At 39.8% G+C, this 19940-nt stretch overlaps 1 protein-coding gene across 1 annotated transcript; it reads right to left on the bottom strand.

Moving 5' to 3' along the window:
• Positions 1-767: 767 nt before the first annotated feature.
• On the bottom strand, positions 768-19148 carry BTG4 (BTG anti-proliferation factor 4). The gene is made up of 5 exons (XM_070383215.1): positions 19042-19148; positions 16563-16761; positions 15773-15910; positions 5988-6186; positions 768-2144 (listed from the first exon to the last, which is right to left on the bottom strand). Exons 2-5 carry the CDS (start codon positions 16733-16735, stop codon positions 1965-1967), a joined length of 690 nt encoding a protein of 229 aa, XP_070239316.1. The 5' UTR covers positions 16736-16761; positions 19042-19148; the 3' UTR covers positions 768-1964.
• Positions 19149-19940: the final 792 nt, after the last annotated feature.

Raw genomic sequence — 19940 nt, 5'->3', positions numbered from 1 at the left:
AATCAGGCAGCTCCCAGGTTTCTCCATGGCGGTGTATAATGCCACAATCATCAGATTGGAGTGATGGCTATGAAGCTACAAGGGAACGAAAACATGACCTAAGATTTTTTTTTAATTATGTATTTATATTTTGGTTGCACCGGGCCTTCATTGCTGCATGTGGGCTTTCTTTAGTTGTGGCAAGTGGGAGCTATTCTTGCTTGCACTTCATGGGCTTCTCATTGTGGTGACTTTTGTTGCAGAGCACAGGCTCTAGACACACAGGCTTCAGTAGCTGAAGCACACGGGCTCCAGAGCACAGGCTCAGTGATGGTGGTGCACAGACTTAGTTGGTCTGCAGCATGTGGGATCTTCCGGGACCAGGGATCAAATCCATGCCCCATGCATTGGCAGGCAGACTCCTATCCACTGTACCATCAAGGAAGTCCATGACCTAAGATTTTAATACTCAGACAAGTTGTCCTTCAAGTATAAAAGAACAAAGAGTCTCAGGCATAAATAACCCCCCAAATAGAACACCTATGAGTCACCTGTGAAAAAGTTGCTTAACAATAAAATGCAGTTAATCAAAGATGAATCAAAAGAGATTTCACATATAGAAAAGACTGATGAGCATTTATTGAATCAGTTGAAATATACAACTAAGCAAAAACACCTGTGGAGAATAATTATTCCAGGAGAGAACATAAAGGTTAAATCTTGACATTAAAAAGTGTCATATTTGAAAGCTGCCAAGAGTAAAAAAAGTTCCCATTACAAGAAAAAAAAAAAAGTACTTAGGCTGACAGTTAACTAGACTTATTGTGATAGTCATTTCACAATGTATATAAATAGTAAATCATGTTGTACAAATGAAACTAATAATATTATATGTCAATTATACCTCAATTTTTAAAGTGACATGGAAAATAAGGGGCAAGGAAAAAATGAAGAATGCTAATTTCTGCAGCTTTCATAGCAACAAATAAGCAATACAATATTTTTTTCGAAGTTTTAAAGACTATTCTGGCCTTCTGGTGTTTTTTTTAAAACCATAATAGAAATCTTTCAAAAAATAAAATACTTTGTGGTAGACAATCATATGAATATTTCAACAGCTTCAGTTTCACTTTAGGTTTCGTTGTTTTTCTAAGATCAAGTAAAATTAAATCCAAATATCTAACAAATAGCTCATGTAGTATAGTTTTCTTGTTAAATTGTCTGTATATCAATTCTTACATTTATATGTATATTAAGAATGACTGGAAAGATGGTCATCATTTAATGTTAACAATGGTAATTTCTGGTTGGTGGGAGGGATTTTTATTTCCTTGGTATTTGTATTTCCTGCTTCACTTGAATTCTTCATAATGAGAGCACTCATTTATAGCACTCACAAAATGCCATAACTAAGGCTACTAAGAGGCTTAGTAATAAACCAAATGTTTTAAAGGGAGTTTTGTATTTTAAAATGTAATTTTCAAAGATGCTCTAATTGACCTTATGAAACAGAAGAGTTATGGCAGATAAAAGAGTAGAACCAGAATACTATTCACATATTGTGAGGATCACTCTTCCCTAAATGAAGGTCTACTTTTTTTTTAATGGCTAATGAAAAACAAGAACTTTAAAAAACTTTCTTGCAACAGACTCAACTAGGAAGGTATTAAAAACACAGCACATTTATTTAAACTGTTACTTTTGATAATTCATTGACTCTTATGACAGGTCAGTATCTTCATTCTATTACCTTATAGGGTACATTCATTAGTGTTACATAAAATTTCAAGTAAAATTAAACAATTAAAAGTACAGTTAAGAACATAGTCGATCTGCATGAGAGGATTCACCATCATGTACCCTAGTCCCTAATGCAGTTATTTTTTCTGTTTCCTGGGCCTCTCCAGCTTAGACTCATTTTCATTTCAGAGAATATAAAAGTGGCTCCACTGAGCTCTCGCCCATGAGGGCCCAGCCGCTGCATATCAGTGTGTGTTGACCCAGTGGTACCTGTCCACCCGGTGCCCAGCAGTAGGCCTGTGGCCTTTAGGGGTCTTATGCAACGCATGATAAGCATTTCCTAGGAGGCCCATCCGGCCATCCCTCATATTCTTTTTTCGGGGAATTCGGAACCAAGATTGAAAGGGCTGTTTCAAGTTTTCAACCTGGGGAGAAAATAAAAAGGACCATGATGATTTGCTAATCATCTAATAAGCCAGCTTTAAGGATTAACTATAAATGCATAACTCACAGGTATTAAAACTTTTAAAAGCATAGCAAATACAAACATACAGAAATCAAGTTAATTATCATCTTTGGAAAATTGACTTGATGGAGGTTATGAAATAAGTCACTTCATGTCTTTTAACAAAATTCTTTACTCCAACTAAAACTTTTAAAAACACATGTATTCAGATTAGTATATATTCTGTATTCTCACCTATCCAACCCCCACCTCACTCAATCCAAACTGTTTAATCACAATCTCTGGGGCTGAGGTGTAGAAACACCCATCTTAAACATTCCAGATGGCCAATACAAATGTTTTGCAGACCACACTTTGGAAGGACATTGCTCTGAAAGAATATAGCTGACTACAGATCTGATCCTTAGATGAAGATGATCTTTCTAAGGATCAGAATAGAATTAAGGGCAAATATTTCACTACATCATTTAAAACTTATATATTTATAGAGGCTTCCCACCTAGCTCAGTAGGTAAAGAATTTGCCTGCAACGCAGAAGACCCTGGTTCAATTCCTGGCTTGGGAAGATTCCCTAGAGAAGGGATAGGCTACCCACTCCAGTATTCCTGGACTTCCCTTGTAGCTTAGCTGGTAAAGAATCTGCCTGCAATGTGGGAGACCTGGGTTCGATCCCTGGGTTGGGAAGATCCCCTGGAGAAGGGAAAGGCTACCCACTCCAGTATTCTGGCCTGGATAATTCCATGGACTATGGAGTTGCAAAGAGTCAGACATGACTGAAAGACTTTCACTTTCACATATAGAACTAAATGCTATGCTATGCTAAGTCACTTCAGTCGTGTCCGACTCTGTGCAACCCCATAAATGGCAGCCCACCAGGCTCCCCGTCCCTGGGATTCTCCAGGCAAGAACACTGGAGTGAGTTGCCATTTCCTTCTCCAGTGCATGAAAGTGAAAAGTGAAAGTGAAGTCGCTCAGCCATGTCCGACTCCTAGCAACCCCATGGACTTCAGCCTACCAGGCTCCTCTGTCCTGGGATTTTCCAGGCAAGAGTACTGGAGTGGGGTGCCATTGCCTTCTCTGATAGAACTAAATACAAACAATATATATAATTTAGAAAACTAAACAAGCTAGGGGAAAAAAAAAATTGCCAGTAATATGACCAGGGGTTAGAGGGGTTGAACCTGTGTCTCTTATGTCCCCTGCATTAGCACTTTCTTATGTCTCCTTAATTAGCAGTTGGGTTCTTTACCACTAGCGCCAGCTGGGAAGCCCCAAAAATATTCCTAACCCTTGAAAAGCCTATAACAACACATTAGGACCTCAAATGATAAATGGGTGAAGAAAAAATTCATTAGATAGTACCTACAACATTTAGGTACATGGAGTTTTTGTTTTAATGTTTAATTTAATTAGTAATATAATCAATATTGTAATAGTCAAAGCTATGTTTTTTTCATGTAGTCATGTATGGATGTGAGAGCTGGACAATAAAAACAACTGAGCGCCAAAGAATTGATGCCTTCAAACGGTGGTGCTGGAGAAGACTCGAGAGTCCCTTGGACTGCGGGGAGATCCAACCAGTCAATCCTAAAGGAAATCAACCCCCGAATATTCACTGGAAGGACAGATGCTGAAGCTAAAGCTCCAATACTTGTGGCCACCTAATGCAAAGAACTGACTCATTGGAAAAGACCCTGATGCTGGGAAAGATTGAAGACAGGAGGAGAAGGGGATGACAGAGGATGAGATGGTTGGATGGCATCACCGACTCAACAGACATGAGTTTGACCAAACTCAGGGAAATAGTGAAGGGCAGGGAAGGTTGGCATGCTTCAGTCCATGGGGTTGCAAGGAATCAGACATGACTGAGCGACAGAACAACATAATTAATAAAATGCTATTGTTCAAGGAGAATATCCAATCTTAGGGAAAATGATAAAACAAACACTTTCACATAGAGCTAGTGAGACTACAAATAAAGACATCTTTTCAGAAAGTACTTTGCCATGGGTTAACTTGTAAAATACCCATACTCAATGACCTAATAATTCCATGTCTGAGAACCAAATCAAGAAACAACTTACGATTCAGACATCTCTGTAAAAATTAGCTTTTTTAATACCACAACAATGTGAAAGCAACCTAGATGTCTGCCAATAATTTGTTAGCTAAATAAACTATAAGGGAAGCAAGTGGTTTAAAGTGTTAAATAGTTAAATTGCTTTAACATGTCCACACATAAGTGGTTAAGAAAACAAATTACATACAAAGTGTCAGAGATTCTCCCTAAATCAGTGTTTTTTCAACTGTAAGTTGTCACCATTAGTGGGTCATAAAATCAATTTAAATGGTTGATGTTAATTTAATTTATCAAAGATTTGAGGCATTGTGCCTAGTATGTCATGAAACCTATTTCCAATATATAGATATGCATATCCTCCTATGATCATGATTGTGACTTAAAAAATAAAAAATGTTTGTTGGGTTTTTTTTTTTTGAAAACTGCTCTGGTGGTGGAGTCACAGCTCTTTGATCATCGCTTAATATTCCAAATGTTCTACAGGTGGTATGTTATTTTCCATTGTCAAAAACTACTAATTTTAATATCTAATTCTGAAAGAATTTAGGTGAAAGGAAGTTTGTGTTGTGTTGTGCTTAGTCGCTCAGTCATGTCTGACACTTTGCGACCTATGACTATAGCCTGCCAGGCTCCTCTGTCCGTGGGGATTCTCCAGGCAAGAATACTAGAGTGGGTTGCCATGCCCTCCTCCAGGGGATCCTCCCAACCCAGGGACTGAAGCCAGGTCTGTTTCATTGCAGGCAGATCCTTTACCGTCTGAACCACGAGTGAAGCCCGAAAGAAAATTTACATATGTTCAAATACTATATGGAGAAATTCGACTAGAAAAGATGGTGTATATCCTGAGCACTCAGCCAAGTTGAGGGAATAAAAAGAGAGAAAGAAGAAAAAAATAGAAAAGTTTTGCAGCAAAAGAGACACTGATGTATAGAACAGTCTTATGGACTCTGTGGGAGAGGGAGAGGGTGGGAAGATTTGAGAGAATGACATTTAAACATGTAAAATATCATGTAAGAAATGAGTTGCCAGTCCAGGTTCGATGCACGATGCTGGATGCTTGGGGCTGGTGAACTGAGATGACCCAGAGGGATGGTATGGGGAGGGAGGAGGGAGGAGGGTTCAGGATGGGGAACACATGTATACCTGTGGCGGATTCATTTTGATATTTGGCAAAACTAATACAATTATGTAAAGTTTTAAAATAAAATTAAAAAAAAAAGAAAAGTTTTGCCAGAATATCATTATTGTGATTTAAATCTTCATAATTTGTTTTTCCATGTTTTCCAATTATTTTGTTTCTTTGCTTTTACAGTGAGTGTACTCTTTTTTTTTTTTTTTCCCTATTTTAATTCTAAAAAGTGGGCTTCCCTGGTGGCTCAGGGGTGAAGAATCTGCCTGCAGTGCAGGAGACACCCGTATGATCCCTGGTCTAAGAAGATTCCAGGTGCCTGGGGGAAGCTAAGCCCCTGCATCACAACTACTGAGCCTGTGCTCTAGAGCCTGGGAGCCGCAACTACTGAGCCCATGTGTGCAGCTACTGAAGCCCAAACACTCTCGAGAGTGTGCTCCAAAACAAGAGGAGTCACCGCAGTGAGAAGCCCGCGCACCACTCCCAGCACTAGAGAAAAACCTGCGCGGCAACAAAGACCCAACACAAATAAATAAATACAATTATATTTTAAAAGAAGGAAAAACTACAGAGGAGAAATGGAAACACTTTACCTGATAAATACTCTTTGGATTGCTGACTTTAGGAATTATCTGAGGTTCTTTGTTACAACTGTCTTCATCAGAGGAAGCGCCGGAGGAGTAGTCTAACGTGGCTCTATTAACAGCATCACTGATTTGTTGGGATAATTTCCATTCCTCCCATCTGCCTTTGAAAGAAGCAATTGTAAATGGATGATTTTTCTCACCATACCTAAGAAAGAAAGGAAAATAATGCATTCATTAGGGACTCAAATTCTCACAGGTTTTTATTTCTAATCTTTTCTGGAAACAGCTCAGTAACTTACAAGAAGAGTTACTTGAAAACAACAACAACAAATTGTGAGAATTAGGCCAAGAATTAGTAGCAAGACCCTGAGCTTACCTTCTCTCCTGAGCACACCAAGATTACAACTATTTAGACAGCAGTTATTGATGACAGACTGAAATCTAGCAGAAAAGATCTTCTACAATTAAAGTGATAAAGAAGGAACCACAAAGAGACAGGTAAGAGGAGTGGAGTACAGTCCAGACGCATCCCTGCAGGTGGGCAACACACAAACAGGGGGATAATGACAGCGGTTCTCCCAAAGAGCATTCAGTGGGTGAGCCCCACATCACACTCCCCAGACCAGAGAGCCAACCCCAGGAAGACAAGCCCCCAGAATGTTTGGCTTTGAAGGCCAGGGTGCTTACTTTCTGGAGAGCCAGATGGCTGTGGGAAACAGAGACACCGCTCTCAAAAGGCCCACACAAAATTTCACATGCTCTGGGGCCCAGGGCAGAGGCAGCAGTTTGAAAGGAACCTGCATCAGACCCACCTGCTGATCTTGGAGAGCCTCCCGCAGAGGCAGGAGGCCGTGGAGCTCACCCTGGGGCCACAGGAAACTGGCATCGGCCATTCCGAGGCGCTCGTTCCACCATACGAACACTGGTGCTGGTGAGGGCCGCTTTGAAGTCCTCCCTCTAGCTGACTAGACCCAGGACCCAGACCTGCCACTAGCCCATCAGCATCAGTGCTGAGCCTCAGCCCAAACACCTGGCCAGGTGGGGAAACAGTCCCACCTACTGTCAGGCATAATGCCCAAAGACTGGAGCCCACAGCCACCCCAGAATACTACACTGTCCACCAGAGGGCGCAGCACCTGGCCCCACACACCAGGGCACCAGCACTAATCCCAGGACCCCCAGGGCCCTGCAAGCAGAGACCTAGGACCCAGCTCTGCCTACCAGTGTTCTGGAACCAACCTCAAGACCTCCTGACCCCTGGGCCCACCTGACAATGAACCAGCACTAACTTGAGGGCCAACTTCACACACCAGTGGACATCAAGACCTCTGGGCCCTGGCCTTACCCACCAATGGGCAGACACCAGCTCTAGGACCACCACAGGCCTACAGCCTACCATGACAGGACCAAGCGCACCCACCAGCAGGCTAACACCAGCTCCAGGATCTCCTGGGCCCAGGCCCCACCCTGGCTCTGAGACACCTTGGATCCCTCAGTCAGCCAATCAGATATCTACCCCACCCACCAATGGGCCAAATCAAGCTTTGGAACACCCTGGACCCTGTAGCTGGCTATCTCAGGGTGCTGCCCCACCCACCAGCAGACCTGCAGCAGCTAAATCCAGGACCCCCAGGGTCCTGCACCCAGAAATCTCAAGACATAGCTCCACCCACCAAATGAGCTAGCACTAGCCCCAGGGCACGCTGGGCCCCCCATCCGTACCTCCTAAACCCCCATCAACAGCCTGCCACCAGTTCTGAGTCCCTTGTAGCAAGAGAACTCAGGCCCTGGTTCTGCCTGACAGTAGGTCAGCACTAGCCCTAGGATCTGGCTACACTCTTCAGAGGGTGGGCACCAGCCCCAGCATCCCTTGGGCCTTAATCCTGCCCACCAACAGGTGGACACCACTTCTGGCATACCTTGGGACCCTCATCCAGCAGCCCCAAGACACAATCCCACCCTCAGTGGGCTAACACTGGCTTTGTGACCCCCAGGCCCTGCAGCCAGAGATCCCAAGACACAACTCTGCCCACCAGTGAACCAACACTAAGCCCCAGCACCCTCTCGACCATCCCCCACCCACTAGCAGGGCAATACCAGCTCTAGGACATCTTGAACCTCCTCAGCCAGCCACTGTGGGATCCAGCCTTACTCACCAATGAGCCAGCACCAGCTGTGGGACACTCCAGAACCCACAACCAGTTGTACCAGAAAGCAACCCCACCCACCAGCAGGCTGACATTAAAATTAGAAACCTCAGCCCTGCATCTCTACCACCTCCACCCCCCAGCCCCAGAACCCAGCTCTGCCCATCAGTGAGCCAGCACTAGCCCCGGGAGCCCCTTCCTCAGGGTTCCACAGACAACTGCCTCAACCCAGCCCTGCAAACCACCAGCTGGCAGCTCCATACAAGGCAGGGCCTGGCAACCAACCAGACCGGGGGCCAGCCACACCTACCAGACCACCCACAGTAGTCATCCCACCACAGCATAAGGGCCCACATAGGGGCCACCCCTAGAGCATACAGCACTGGTGACCAGAGGGGAGAGCACTGCTGCGATGCCCTGGATGTCTCCTACAAAAGGCTACTTCTCCAAAGTCAGGAAATACTACCAACCAACCAGGTACATAGAAATAAAAACAAATTAGGCCACAAATGAGGGAACAAAGAAACATGTTCCAAATGAAGGAACAGGATAAAACCCCAGAAGGTAAGTGGGAAAAGGCAATCTACCCAATAAAAAGTTTAAGGTAAAGATCATAAAGATAAACATAAGAACTTGGAAGAAGAATGGAGGAAAATAGTGAAAAGTTAAGAGTTAGAAGATATACAGAAGAATCAAACAGAGCAGGAGAATACAGTAACTGAAATGAAAATATACTAGAGGGACTCAACAGTAGGTTGGGTGATACAGAGGAACAGATCAGTAAGCTGAAAGACAGAGTAATAGAAATCACTGAACCTGAACAGAAAAAAGGAATAAAAAGAAATTAGGATACTTTAAGAGATCTCTGGAACACCACCAAGCACACTAACATTTGCATTAGAGAAGAAAAGGGTCAGAGAACGTATTTGAAGACATAATAGCTGAAAACTTCCCTACTTGGGAGACGAAACAGACATCCAGGTCCAGGAAGCACAGAGAGTCTCAAATAGAATCGACCCAAGGAGGACCACACCAAGATCCATTGTTATTAAAATGGAAAAGACAGAAAATATTAAAAGCAAGAGAAACGCAACAAGTTGCATGTAAGGGAATCCCCGTAAGGCTATCAGCAGATTTTTCAGCAGAAACTGCAGGCCAGAAGAGTATCATGTAATATATTTAAAGTGATGAAATGGAGAAATTATGGCCAAGAATACACCACATGGCAAAGTTTACTATCACATTTGAAAAAGAGATCAAAAGTTTTACAGACAAGCAAAAGCTGAAAGAGTTCAGCACCACCAAACCAGTTTTGCAAGAAATGTTAAAAGGGATTCTCTAAGTGAAAAAGGAAAACCACAACTAGAAACATGAAAATTACAAAAGGAAAAAGCTTATTGGTTAAAGGAAAATATACACTAAAAGCAGCAAGATGAACCACATACAAACCTAATAGGAAGACTAAAAGACAAAAGTAGTAAAATTGCCTAGACCTGCAGTAACTAATTAAAGGATACATGAAACAATTAGATGTAAAATATGATTTCAAAAACAGTAAGCATGAGAGGAGGAGTAAAAGTGAAGGATTGTTAAAATGCATTTAAAATTAAAGAGATCAGCAACTTAAATAATCACATTTATACACACACACTTTTTTTAAAAAGCAATGGAATTCCAGAAAAACATCTACTTCTGTTTCATTGACTATGCTAAAGTCTTTGTGTGGATCACAACAAACTGGAATATTCTTAAAGAGATGGGAATACCAGATCAACTTACCTGTATCCTGAGAAACCTGTTGCAGGTCAAGAAACAACAGTTAGAACCTCACATGGAACAACTGACTGGTTCTAAATCGGGAAAGGAGTACGACAAGGCTGTATATTGTCACCCTGTTTATTTAAATTATATGCAGGGTACATCATGTGAAATGCTGGGCTGGATGAGTTACAAGCTGGAATCAAGATTGCTGGGAGAAATAAACAACCTCAGATATGCAGATGATACCACCCTAACAGCAGAAAGTGAAGAGGATCTAGAGAGGCTCTTGATGAGGGTGAGGAGGAGAGTGAAAAAGCTGGCTTAAAACTCAACATTAAAAAACAAAGAGTATGGCATCTGGTCCCATCACTTCATGGCATACAGAAGGGGAAAAAGTGGGAGCAGTGATGGATTTTCTCTTCTTGGGTTCTGAAATCACTGCAGATGGTGACTGTAGCCATGAAAACAGAAGATGCTTGCTTCTTGGAAGCAATGCTATGCTAAGTCACTTCAGTCGTGTCCGACTCTGTGCGACCCCATAGATGGCAGCCCACCAGGCTCCCCCGTCCCTGGGATTCTCCAGGCAAGAACACTGGAGTGGGTTCCATTTCCTTCTCCAATGCATGAAAGTGAAAAGTGAAAGTGAAGTCGCTCAGTTGTGTCCAACTCTTAGCGACCCCATGGACGGTAGCCTACCAGGCTCCTCCGTCCATGGGATTTTCCAAGCAAGAGTACTGGAGTGGGGTGCCATTGCCTTCTCCGTCTTGGAAGCAAGGCTAAGACAAATCTAAACAGCATATTAAAAAGCAAAGACATCACTTTGCCAACAAAGTTCTGTATAATCAAATCTATGGTTTTTCCAGTAGTCATGTATGGATGTGAGAGTTGGACCACAGGAAGGCTGAGCACCAAAGAATTGATACTTTTGAACTGTGGTGTTGGAGAAGACTCTTGAGAATCCCTTGGACACCAAGGAGATCAAACCAGTCAACCCTAAAGGAAATCAATCCTGACTATTCATTGGAAGGACTGATGATGAAGCTGAAGCTCCAATACTTTTTGGCCACCTGATGCAAACAGCTGACTCATTGGAAAATACTCTGATGCTGGGAAAAATTGAAAACTAAAGGAGAAGAGGGTGGCAGAGGATGAGATGGTTGGATAGCAGCACCAATTCACAAACCTGACCTTGGACATGAACTTGGGCAAATTCCAGGAGATGGTGAAGGAAATAAGGAGGCCTGGTTTGCAGCAGTCCATAGGGTCACAAAGAAACAGACACGACTCAGAGACTAAACAACAAAAATACATATAAAATACATATTGCTATATAAAAACCTCATGGTAACCAGAAATCAAAATATATCATAGATACACACAAAAAAGAGAATGAAGTGTAAACATCATCCAAACATAATTTGAAGATAGTTAAATAACAAGGAAAGAGAGCAAAAGAACAAAATGAATTACAAAAACACCAAAACAATTGATAAAATGACTGTAAGTACATACCAAGCAATAATTACTTTGACTGTAACAGGAGTAAGTGTTCTAAAGACAGAATGAAGATACAAAAATAATACGCATATATATGCTATCTATAAGAAACTCACTTTAGATCTAAAGACATATAGACTGAAAGTGAGAGGATATAAAGAAATATACCATGTAAATAGAAATGAAAAGAAAGCCACGGTGGCAATATTTACACCAGAAAAAGTAGACTCTAAGACAAAGTAGACTTTAAACAAAGACTATCCTACTTGGTGATACCTATGAATGAGAACACAAGAGTATCAGCTAAAGGCAGGTGGAGTTATGCTCTTATAATGTGATGATCTGTTGTCTTTTTAATGAATATGTGTAAGCCAACATCCAATTTCTCTTATTACAATTAGATTTCTTGTAGCTGTTTATGTTATTATGAAGAGGGAAAATATATTGGCCTATTTTTCTGACTTTTCCCTTAAAAGCAGAAAGCTGGTTTTTTTGTTTGTTTGTTTGTTTGTTTTGCTTTAGTTAGAAAGAAGAGGGAATACATGATAAAGTAACAGTTTGATTTCTCTTTTATTGTACACTGCTTCTGAACATCTAATTGTTTTTAGTTGTCTCAATAAAATGGCTCTAAAAAAAAAAAACTGTAACAACAGACAAAGGAGGACATTATGTAATGATCAAGGATCAATCCAAGAAACTAACAATTATAAATATATATGCACCCAACATAGGAGCATCTAAATATGTAAGCTAATATTAACAGAGATAAAGGGAGAAATTGACAGTAACACAATAATAGTAGAAGACTTTAACACCCCACTTTATCAATGAACAGATCATACAGACAAAAAAATCAAGAAAGAAACACTAGCCTTAATTGACATAAGAGATCAAATGGACTTAATAGATATCTACAGGCCTACCATCCAAAAGCCACAGAATACATGTTCAAGAGCATGTGGAACATTCTCTGGGACAGACTACATGCTAGGCCACAAATCAGTTCTCAGTACATTTAAGAAGATTGAAATCATATTGAGCATCTCTTTTGATCACAATGCTATGAAACTAGAAGTTGCTATAAGAAAACTGCAAAAAACACAAATACATGAAGGCTAAACAATATACTTCTAAACAACCAATGGATCACTGAAGAAATCAAAGAGAAAATTCAAAAAATACCTATAGACAAATGGAAACAAAAACACAATGATCCAAAAATCTATGTGATGCAGAAAAAGTAGTCCTAAGGGAGAAATTTATAGTGATACAAGCCTACCTCAGGAAATAAGAAAAATCTCAAGCAACATAACCTTACACCTAAAGGAACTTTAAGAAAAACAAAGCCCAAAGTTAGTAGAAGGAAAGAAATATAAATATCAGAGCAGAAATGAAACAGAAACAAAAACAGTTTTTTAAAAAAAAATGAAACTAAGAGCTGGTTCCTTGAAAAGATAAATAAAATTGATAAACCTTTAGCCAAATTCATCAACAGAAAAGGAGACAGCCTAAATCTATAAAATCAGAAATAAAAAGTTAACAACAATACCAAATTACAAAGATTGTAAAGAGAGATTACCATGACTATAGTAATCTATATGCAAATAAAACGGACAACCTAGAAGAAACAAATTCATAGAAACGTACAGTCTCCTAATACTGAACCAGAAGGAAATAGAAAATATGAACAGATCAATTACAAGTAATGAAATTGAATCACTAATGCAAAAAATACTCCCAAGAAACAAAATTCCAGAACCAGACAGCTTTATAGGTGAGTTCTAACAAACATTTAGAGAAGAGTGAACATCTATTCTTCTCAAATTATTTCCAAAAATTTTCAGAGGAAGGAACACTTCCAAACTCATTTTATGAGGCCACATCACCCTGATACCAAAATCAGACAAAGATATCACAGAAAAAAAAACACAGGGTCAGTATCATTGAAGGAAAATTATGACCAACCTAGATAGCATATTCAAAAGCAGAGATATTACTTTGCCAACAAAGATCCATCTAGTCAAGGCTATGGTTTTTCCAGTGGTCATGTATGGATGTGAGAATTGGACTGTGAAGAAAGCTGAGCATCGAAGAATTGATGCGTTTGAACTGTGGTGTTGGAGAAGACTCTTGAGAGTCCCTTGGACTGCAAGGAGATCCAACCAGTCCATCCTGAAGGAGACCAGTCCTGGGTGTTCATTGAAAGGGCTGATGCTGAGGCTGAAACTCCAATACTTTAGCCACCTCATGCCAAGAGTTGACTCATTGGAAAAGACCCTGATGCTGGGAGGGATTGGGGGCAGGAGGAGAAGGGGACGACAGAGGATGAGATGGCTGGATGGCATCACTGACTCGATGGACGTGAGTCTGAGTGAACTCCGGGAGTTGGTGATGGACAGGGAGGCCTGGCCTGCTGCAATTCAAGGAGTTGCAAAGAGTCAGACATGACTCAGTGACTGAACTGATCATTGATGAACAGAGATGCAAATCAATAGAAGAGAATAGAGAGCCCAGAAATAAACCCATGAATCTATGGTTAATTAATCTATAACAAGGAGGCATGACTATCCAATAGGGAAAAGAGAGTCTTCAATAAGTGGTGCTGGGAAAATACAGCAGCTACTTGTAAAGAATGAAATTAGAAGGAGTTTCTCATGCTATTACAGAAATAAACTCAAAATGGATCATAAACCTATATGTAAGACTGCAAATCATAAAAACTCTTCAGAAGATAGCATAGGCAGAACTCTGATATAAATTGTAGCAATATTTTCTGGATGTCTCCTAAGGCAAAGAAAACAAAAACAAATTAACGTTAAAAGCTTTGGCACAGCAATGGAAACCATCAACAAAAAGATTACCTACTGAATGGAAGAAAATATTTGCAAGTATAACTGATAAGGGGTTACTATCCACAATATATAGACAGCTCATACAACTTAATATCAAAAATTTTTCATTTCAAATTTTAATTCAAAATTGATTTCAAATTTTAATATCAAAAAAATTTAATTTCCAACCTAAAAATGGATCTGAATAGACATTTTTCCAAACAAGACATACAAATAGCTCACGGGCACATAAAGAGATGCTCAATATTTTATATTATTTAAAGAAATGCAAATCAAAACAGTGAGATATTACCTCACACTTGTCAGAATGGCTATCATTAAAATGTCTACAAATATCAAATGTTAGTGAGAACATGGAGAAAAAGGACCCCTTGTACACTATTGGTGGGAATATAATTTGGTGCAGCCACTATGGAATATGGAGATTCCTCAAACTAAAAGTAGGATTACCATATGATCCAGCAACTCAACTCCTGGGTATATATCCAGGAAAAATAAAATCATTAATTTGAAAAGATACATGTACCCCAGTATTCAGAGAAGCACTGTTTACAATAGCCAAGACTTGGAAGTAACACAGATGTCCATCAATAGGTGAATGGATAAAGAAGATGTGGTATATGTACGTACACACTAGAGTACTACTCAGCCATAAAAAAGAATGAAATTCTGCCATTTGCAGCAACATGGAAAGACCCAGAGAATATTGTGGTTAGTGAAATAAATCAGAGAAAAGTCAAATACTGATGATATTATTTATAGGTAGAATCTAAAAAAATAAAATATATGTATATAGCAAAAAAACTGACTAAACGGATACAGAAAACTATTGGTTACCAGTAGAAAAGAGGGAAGTGAGAAGGGGCAAGGTAGGGGTAGGTACAGACTACTATGTATAAAATATAAGAATATACTGTACAACACAGGGAATATAGCCAATGTTTTACAATAAATTTAAATGGGGGTATAATCTGTAAAAAAAACTTTGAATTACTATGATGTATACCTGAAACTAATATAATTTTGTAAACCAACTATAGTTTAAGAAAAAAATTGAAATGGCTTGTCAGCAAAGCAAATTGAGAGACATTATGACCTTCTGCTACTATACTGTCATACTTGGTGGAGGTCAAGGGTTCTATAAAAGCTTTCTAGGAATTAGCTAAGGAAAAGACAAACTTTTTTTGATTCAACTAATGGACTGACTTGCTGATGACAGATAATTCCTCTTTCCCCTTGATACTGCCTAAAATGCTTGGACTTTATGCAATTGGAAATAGGATGCCATGTTTAAAGTCAAGTTTAAGGTCAAATTTCAAATACTATGGAAAAATCTTTGTGCTTCCCACCCCATCCACCCTAAAATGAAGTCTGTGTTGTCTGATATAGCTTGTGTCTAGTCTTAACGGGCTTGTGCCCTCATTGCTAATCCAGGGATTGGTAGCATCACCTTTCACAAAGATGCATAGACTGAATAACCTAAGGTTCCCAAGGGTCACAGACCACACAAACTAGCTCCAATAAGATTACTCACCGGCAGCACACTTCAAAGGGATCTACCCATATGGTCATCTCCTTTGGAAGTCCCAGGTGAGAAAAATCCACGTTACTTTCAGCACAAGCCCTTTCTAGAATAGGATCTTTATTCTGATTATTGTTTATCCTGATACACCTTTAGAAACAAGAAAAGGGAAACGACGTGGTGATAGTTGGAGAATCAAGCAGCTGGCAAGGGTCTCCAATACACACAGCTCCCACCTCACTCCCGTCTTCCTTCAACTGCTTCACCACCCCTCAGAAGTTTTACAGTAAGAGTGAAATATCAAATTTTTACACAATATGGATTCCATTACTAAATCACACAATTAGTTCACCAAATGTGCTCACTCATGTTCAACTCTTTGCGGCTCCATGGATTGTAGCCACCATGCTCCTCTGTCCAAGGGATTTCCCAGGCAAGAATACTGGAGTGGGTTGACATTTCCTACTCCAGGGGATCTTCCTGACCCAGGGATCAAACCCTCGTCTCTTGCGTCTCCTGCACTGGCAGGTGGATTCTTTACCACGAGAGCCAGCTGGGGAGACTAAAGGTTCTCTGTATATCCTTCACAGTAAACTCAAGTTAGAAACTGTTTAATCCACCTCGCACAAGGAGGTTTGCTCTATAGTTTTCAAATTGTGCTATAATCTACTACTCTCCTTTTTTCAAGCCCAAGTTCAAACAAATAAATTTTCATTATTTATAGGCGGCCAACAGTCATTGCAGGTGGTAGCTGCTGGCTTGTTACTGCCCTTTGCTATGCCTACCACATCCTAGCTCTCACCTGAAGGCTTGCCCTTTAGAAGGGTGGTCAGAGTGCCAGTGACTTCTGTATGTTTCAAACAAGATTGTCATCAGCTTTTCTGCAAAGTCTTCTATTTGCTCTTTATTCAGTTTATCATGTTTTTTCACTAATCTTGTCACAAAGAAGACTGTTGTTGCTATTTCATCTCTCATGATTCAAGAAGAGCCTACAAGGAGGTCTGAAACCATTGAAAGGAAGCAAGAAGAAATTAAACAGAAGCAAGAGTCTAACTTATTATCAACATGTAATTACCATTTGGAAATTTTATACACGTACCTTAAATTTAAAACAGAAGTCACTTGCTAATCCTTAATGAACTTAAAAAAGCATATCAATAGTATCAACAAAACAGCCAAGCAAACCAATTCCTCAACTGACCTTTAATGATTCTCAAAGAAAAAAAAATTTTAAATACTGTAATATACTTAACAAATGATTATGCAAATTAAATGTTTTTAAAGTCCAGATCCAGGAGAGTAAGTTACACCAAGCACTACTGTTTGAAAACATAGTTACAAAGAGCAAAAACATTTCAGGATACAGTCATCCCTAAAATTGTGGCTCTCAGGTTGCACATTCAAAAGTTAAGATTAATCAAATATATTTTATTATACTTGCCAGCAAAAGATCTTTAGCCCAACAGGAAGGGGGCCAGAGTCAGAAGCCACTCTCACCACACCTGGTTTGTCAGTTCCAGGCTGCAGTTTATATATAAACCTGGGTCCCGAGGCCGGATAGGTTTTTTACCTTACACAGGTGCTGCCCTTTAGGATAATTGACAGCTCTTTCCAGGTCCCCATCAAATTGCTCCTTGGCATATGTAGAGGATATTCATTACGTAAAGTGTTTAAAGATTTTCAACGTGGATTTCTATCTTCTGTTTTGCTGTTTAAGTCCTATCTTTTATGACATAAATAAGAATCAATCCTTCTCCTTCCAAATCCTAAGAGCCTACATTCCAGTATTTTTGTCTCTCATTTTATCTCTCAAAACTGTCAACATATTAAAGCATTTTGTCTTGGATCTTTTCTAAAATTAAACACAACTTTCTTTGAACAGTCATTGTGTTGACTCCACACATTTTTCACTGTAAAATCAATGGAAAAGACCTCAAAGTATATCTAGTCTTACTAGTTCTCAAAGGGTAGGTCACCGATCACCTGATTTGGATCCACTGAGCTGCTTGTTAAAAATGCAGATTCTAGGACTTTATCCCAGATCCACTGAATCAATACCTCTAAAGGCAGGTCTGGGAATCAATATTTAACATGTTCCCCTGGGTGATTCTTATACCCACTAAATTTAAGAACCATTACACCCAGAATATGTCTTTAACACTCATGGTAAGTGGTCAGTCAGGTTCTTCGTCAGTGAAAAAGAAGTTTTCTCTTATGAGGAAGCCCATTTCTTTTCTAAAAAGCCCCAAATGCCAGGCAGTCCCTCTCCTTGAGAAGCTACAGGCAACTCTTTATTCTCTATCTGAAAAGCCTAGTTTTTCCCTCTGGAACCGTACAGATTTTATCTAATTTTCCACCACAGGAAGACACTTCAAATACTAGCTATTGAGCCTTCCCTGAGCCTCCTCTTTAGGAAGAGAGCTAACCATTCTTAGCTTTTCAGTTCTTCCCACAGACATGTTACTCAGACATGTCATCACTCACATCTGAATGAGTTTCAGGTGCGTCAGTAATCCTCTTTTAAAGGCTGGAGCCCAGCCTCCCACACAATGCTCCAAGTGTGCTCTGCCATGATGGAATAGAGTGGACTGTTACTTTGCTCTGAAAACTGTGTATCTGGAACACAGCCTCAGGTGGCATTTGCCTTAGTGGTAGCGCCATCACGTCTCTGCTTCATGCTGAACTATTAACAGCCAAGCAGTCTTTTTCACTAATGCTATTGTTTTGTCACATCTTTCCCTCCTACACAACATAATGTTTAAGAATATGAGCTTTGAGAAGAACTGAGTAGAAATTTCTACTCTGAGTAGAAATTTTTTCAAAGAGAGAATACAGATGGCCAACAGGTATACGAAAAGATGTTCAACATAGCTCATCGTCAGGGAAATGCAAATCGAAACTACAGTGAGTTATCATTTCACACCTATCAGAATGGCTATCATCAAAAAGAACACAAATAAATGTTGATGGGGATGTGGAAAAAAGGGAACACTTGTACACTGTTGGTGGGAATGTAAATTGATACAGCCACTGTGGAAAACAATATGGAGGTTTCTCAAAAAACTAAAAATATAACTACCATATGACCCAGAAATTCTGCTCCTGGCTATATTAAAAAAAAAATCAAAAACATTAATTTGAAGAGATAACATGCACCCCAATGTTCAAAGCAGCATTATTTACAATTGCCAAGATATGGAAGCCACTTAAGTGTCCATCAACTGACGAATGGATAAAGAAGATATCACACACACACACACACACACTGGAATATTACTCACTTATTAAAAAAAAAAGAAGCAGAACTTTGCTACTTGCAGCAACATGGGTAGACTTGGAGGGCAGATAAAGACAAGCACTGTATGATGTAACGTATATGTGGAATCTGAAAAATACAACAAACTAGTGAATACACAGAAAAATGCAGCAGACGAGTGAGGTGGGGGGAAGAGGCAATACAAGGGTGGGGGAGTTGGGGGCACAAACCACTGGGTGTAAGACAGGCTCAAGGATGTATTGTACAACACAGGGAATCTAGCCAATGTTTTGTAATAACTGTAAATAGAAGGTAATCTTTTTTAAATGTATTAAAGTATTTTTAAATTTTTTTAAAATAAATTAAAAAAAAATAATGGGCTTTGGAGTCGGACCTGGGTATAAACTGCAACTTTACAATATGCATGTAACCTTGGGCAACTGGTTTAACGTCTCAAACTTCCAGTTTCCTGAAAGGAACAACAGCGACCTCATAGGGTTGTTAGTGAGATCACAATTAATAATCTTGTTTTAAAGCATCTTGTCTAGGGCCTACCCAGCAGTTGTTAGAGGAAGGCAGTGCAGCAGAGTAGTTAAGAAATAAGCTATGAAATTAAGCATCATGAAATTGACTCCCAGCCCTCTAGCTGACTAGAAACCTAGAGCAGTTTCTCAACTTCTCTAATTTAAAAAAATCTTTATCTATAAAAAGGTGGGTAAGACATGTACCTAAGGCCTTGGAATCAGACTGCCAGATGTGGATCCTAGCTGAATTTACTGGATATAGTAAGTGCTCAAAAGTGCCTTTCTTATCATTAAATATGTTGATTTATTTATTAAATCATGTTAATCAACTTTATTTTTAAGAAGTTATTCCTTGCCCAAAGGGTGGCCTGCAATCATTGACTGGCTGGTGTGAAGGAAA

This window comes from Bos mutus, chromosome 15 (genome assembly GCF_027580195.1).
Source record: "Bos mutus isolate GX-2022 chromosome 15, NWIPB_WYAK_1.1, whole genome shotgun sequence".
NCBI classification, from domain to species: domain Eukaryota; kingdom Metazoa; phylum Chordata; class Mammalia; order Artiodactyla; family Bovidae; genus Bos; species Bos mutus.
This window is presented reverse-complemented; position numbering and strand designations above follow the sequence as displayed.

Excerpts from the sequence above, each read along its gene's own strand:
- BTG4 (XM_070383215.1), bottom strand. The coding sequence starts at position 16,735 with ATGAGAGATGAAATAGCAACAACAGTCTTCTTTGTGACAAGATTAGTG. Across the intron at positions 15,911-16,562 it reads TCTAAAGGGCAAGCCTTCAG|GTGTATCAGGATAAACAATA; the intron begins GTGAGAGCTAGG and ends TTGTTTCTAAAG. Across the intron at positions 6,187-15,772 it reads CCCTTTGAAGTGTGCTGCCG|GTATGGTGAGAAAAATCATC; the intron begins GTGAGTAATCTT and ends TTTCTTTCTTAG.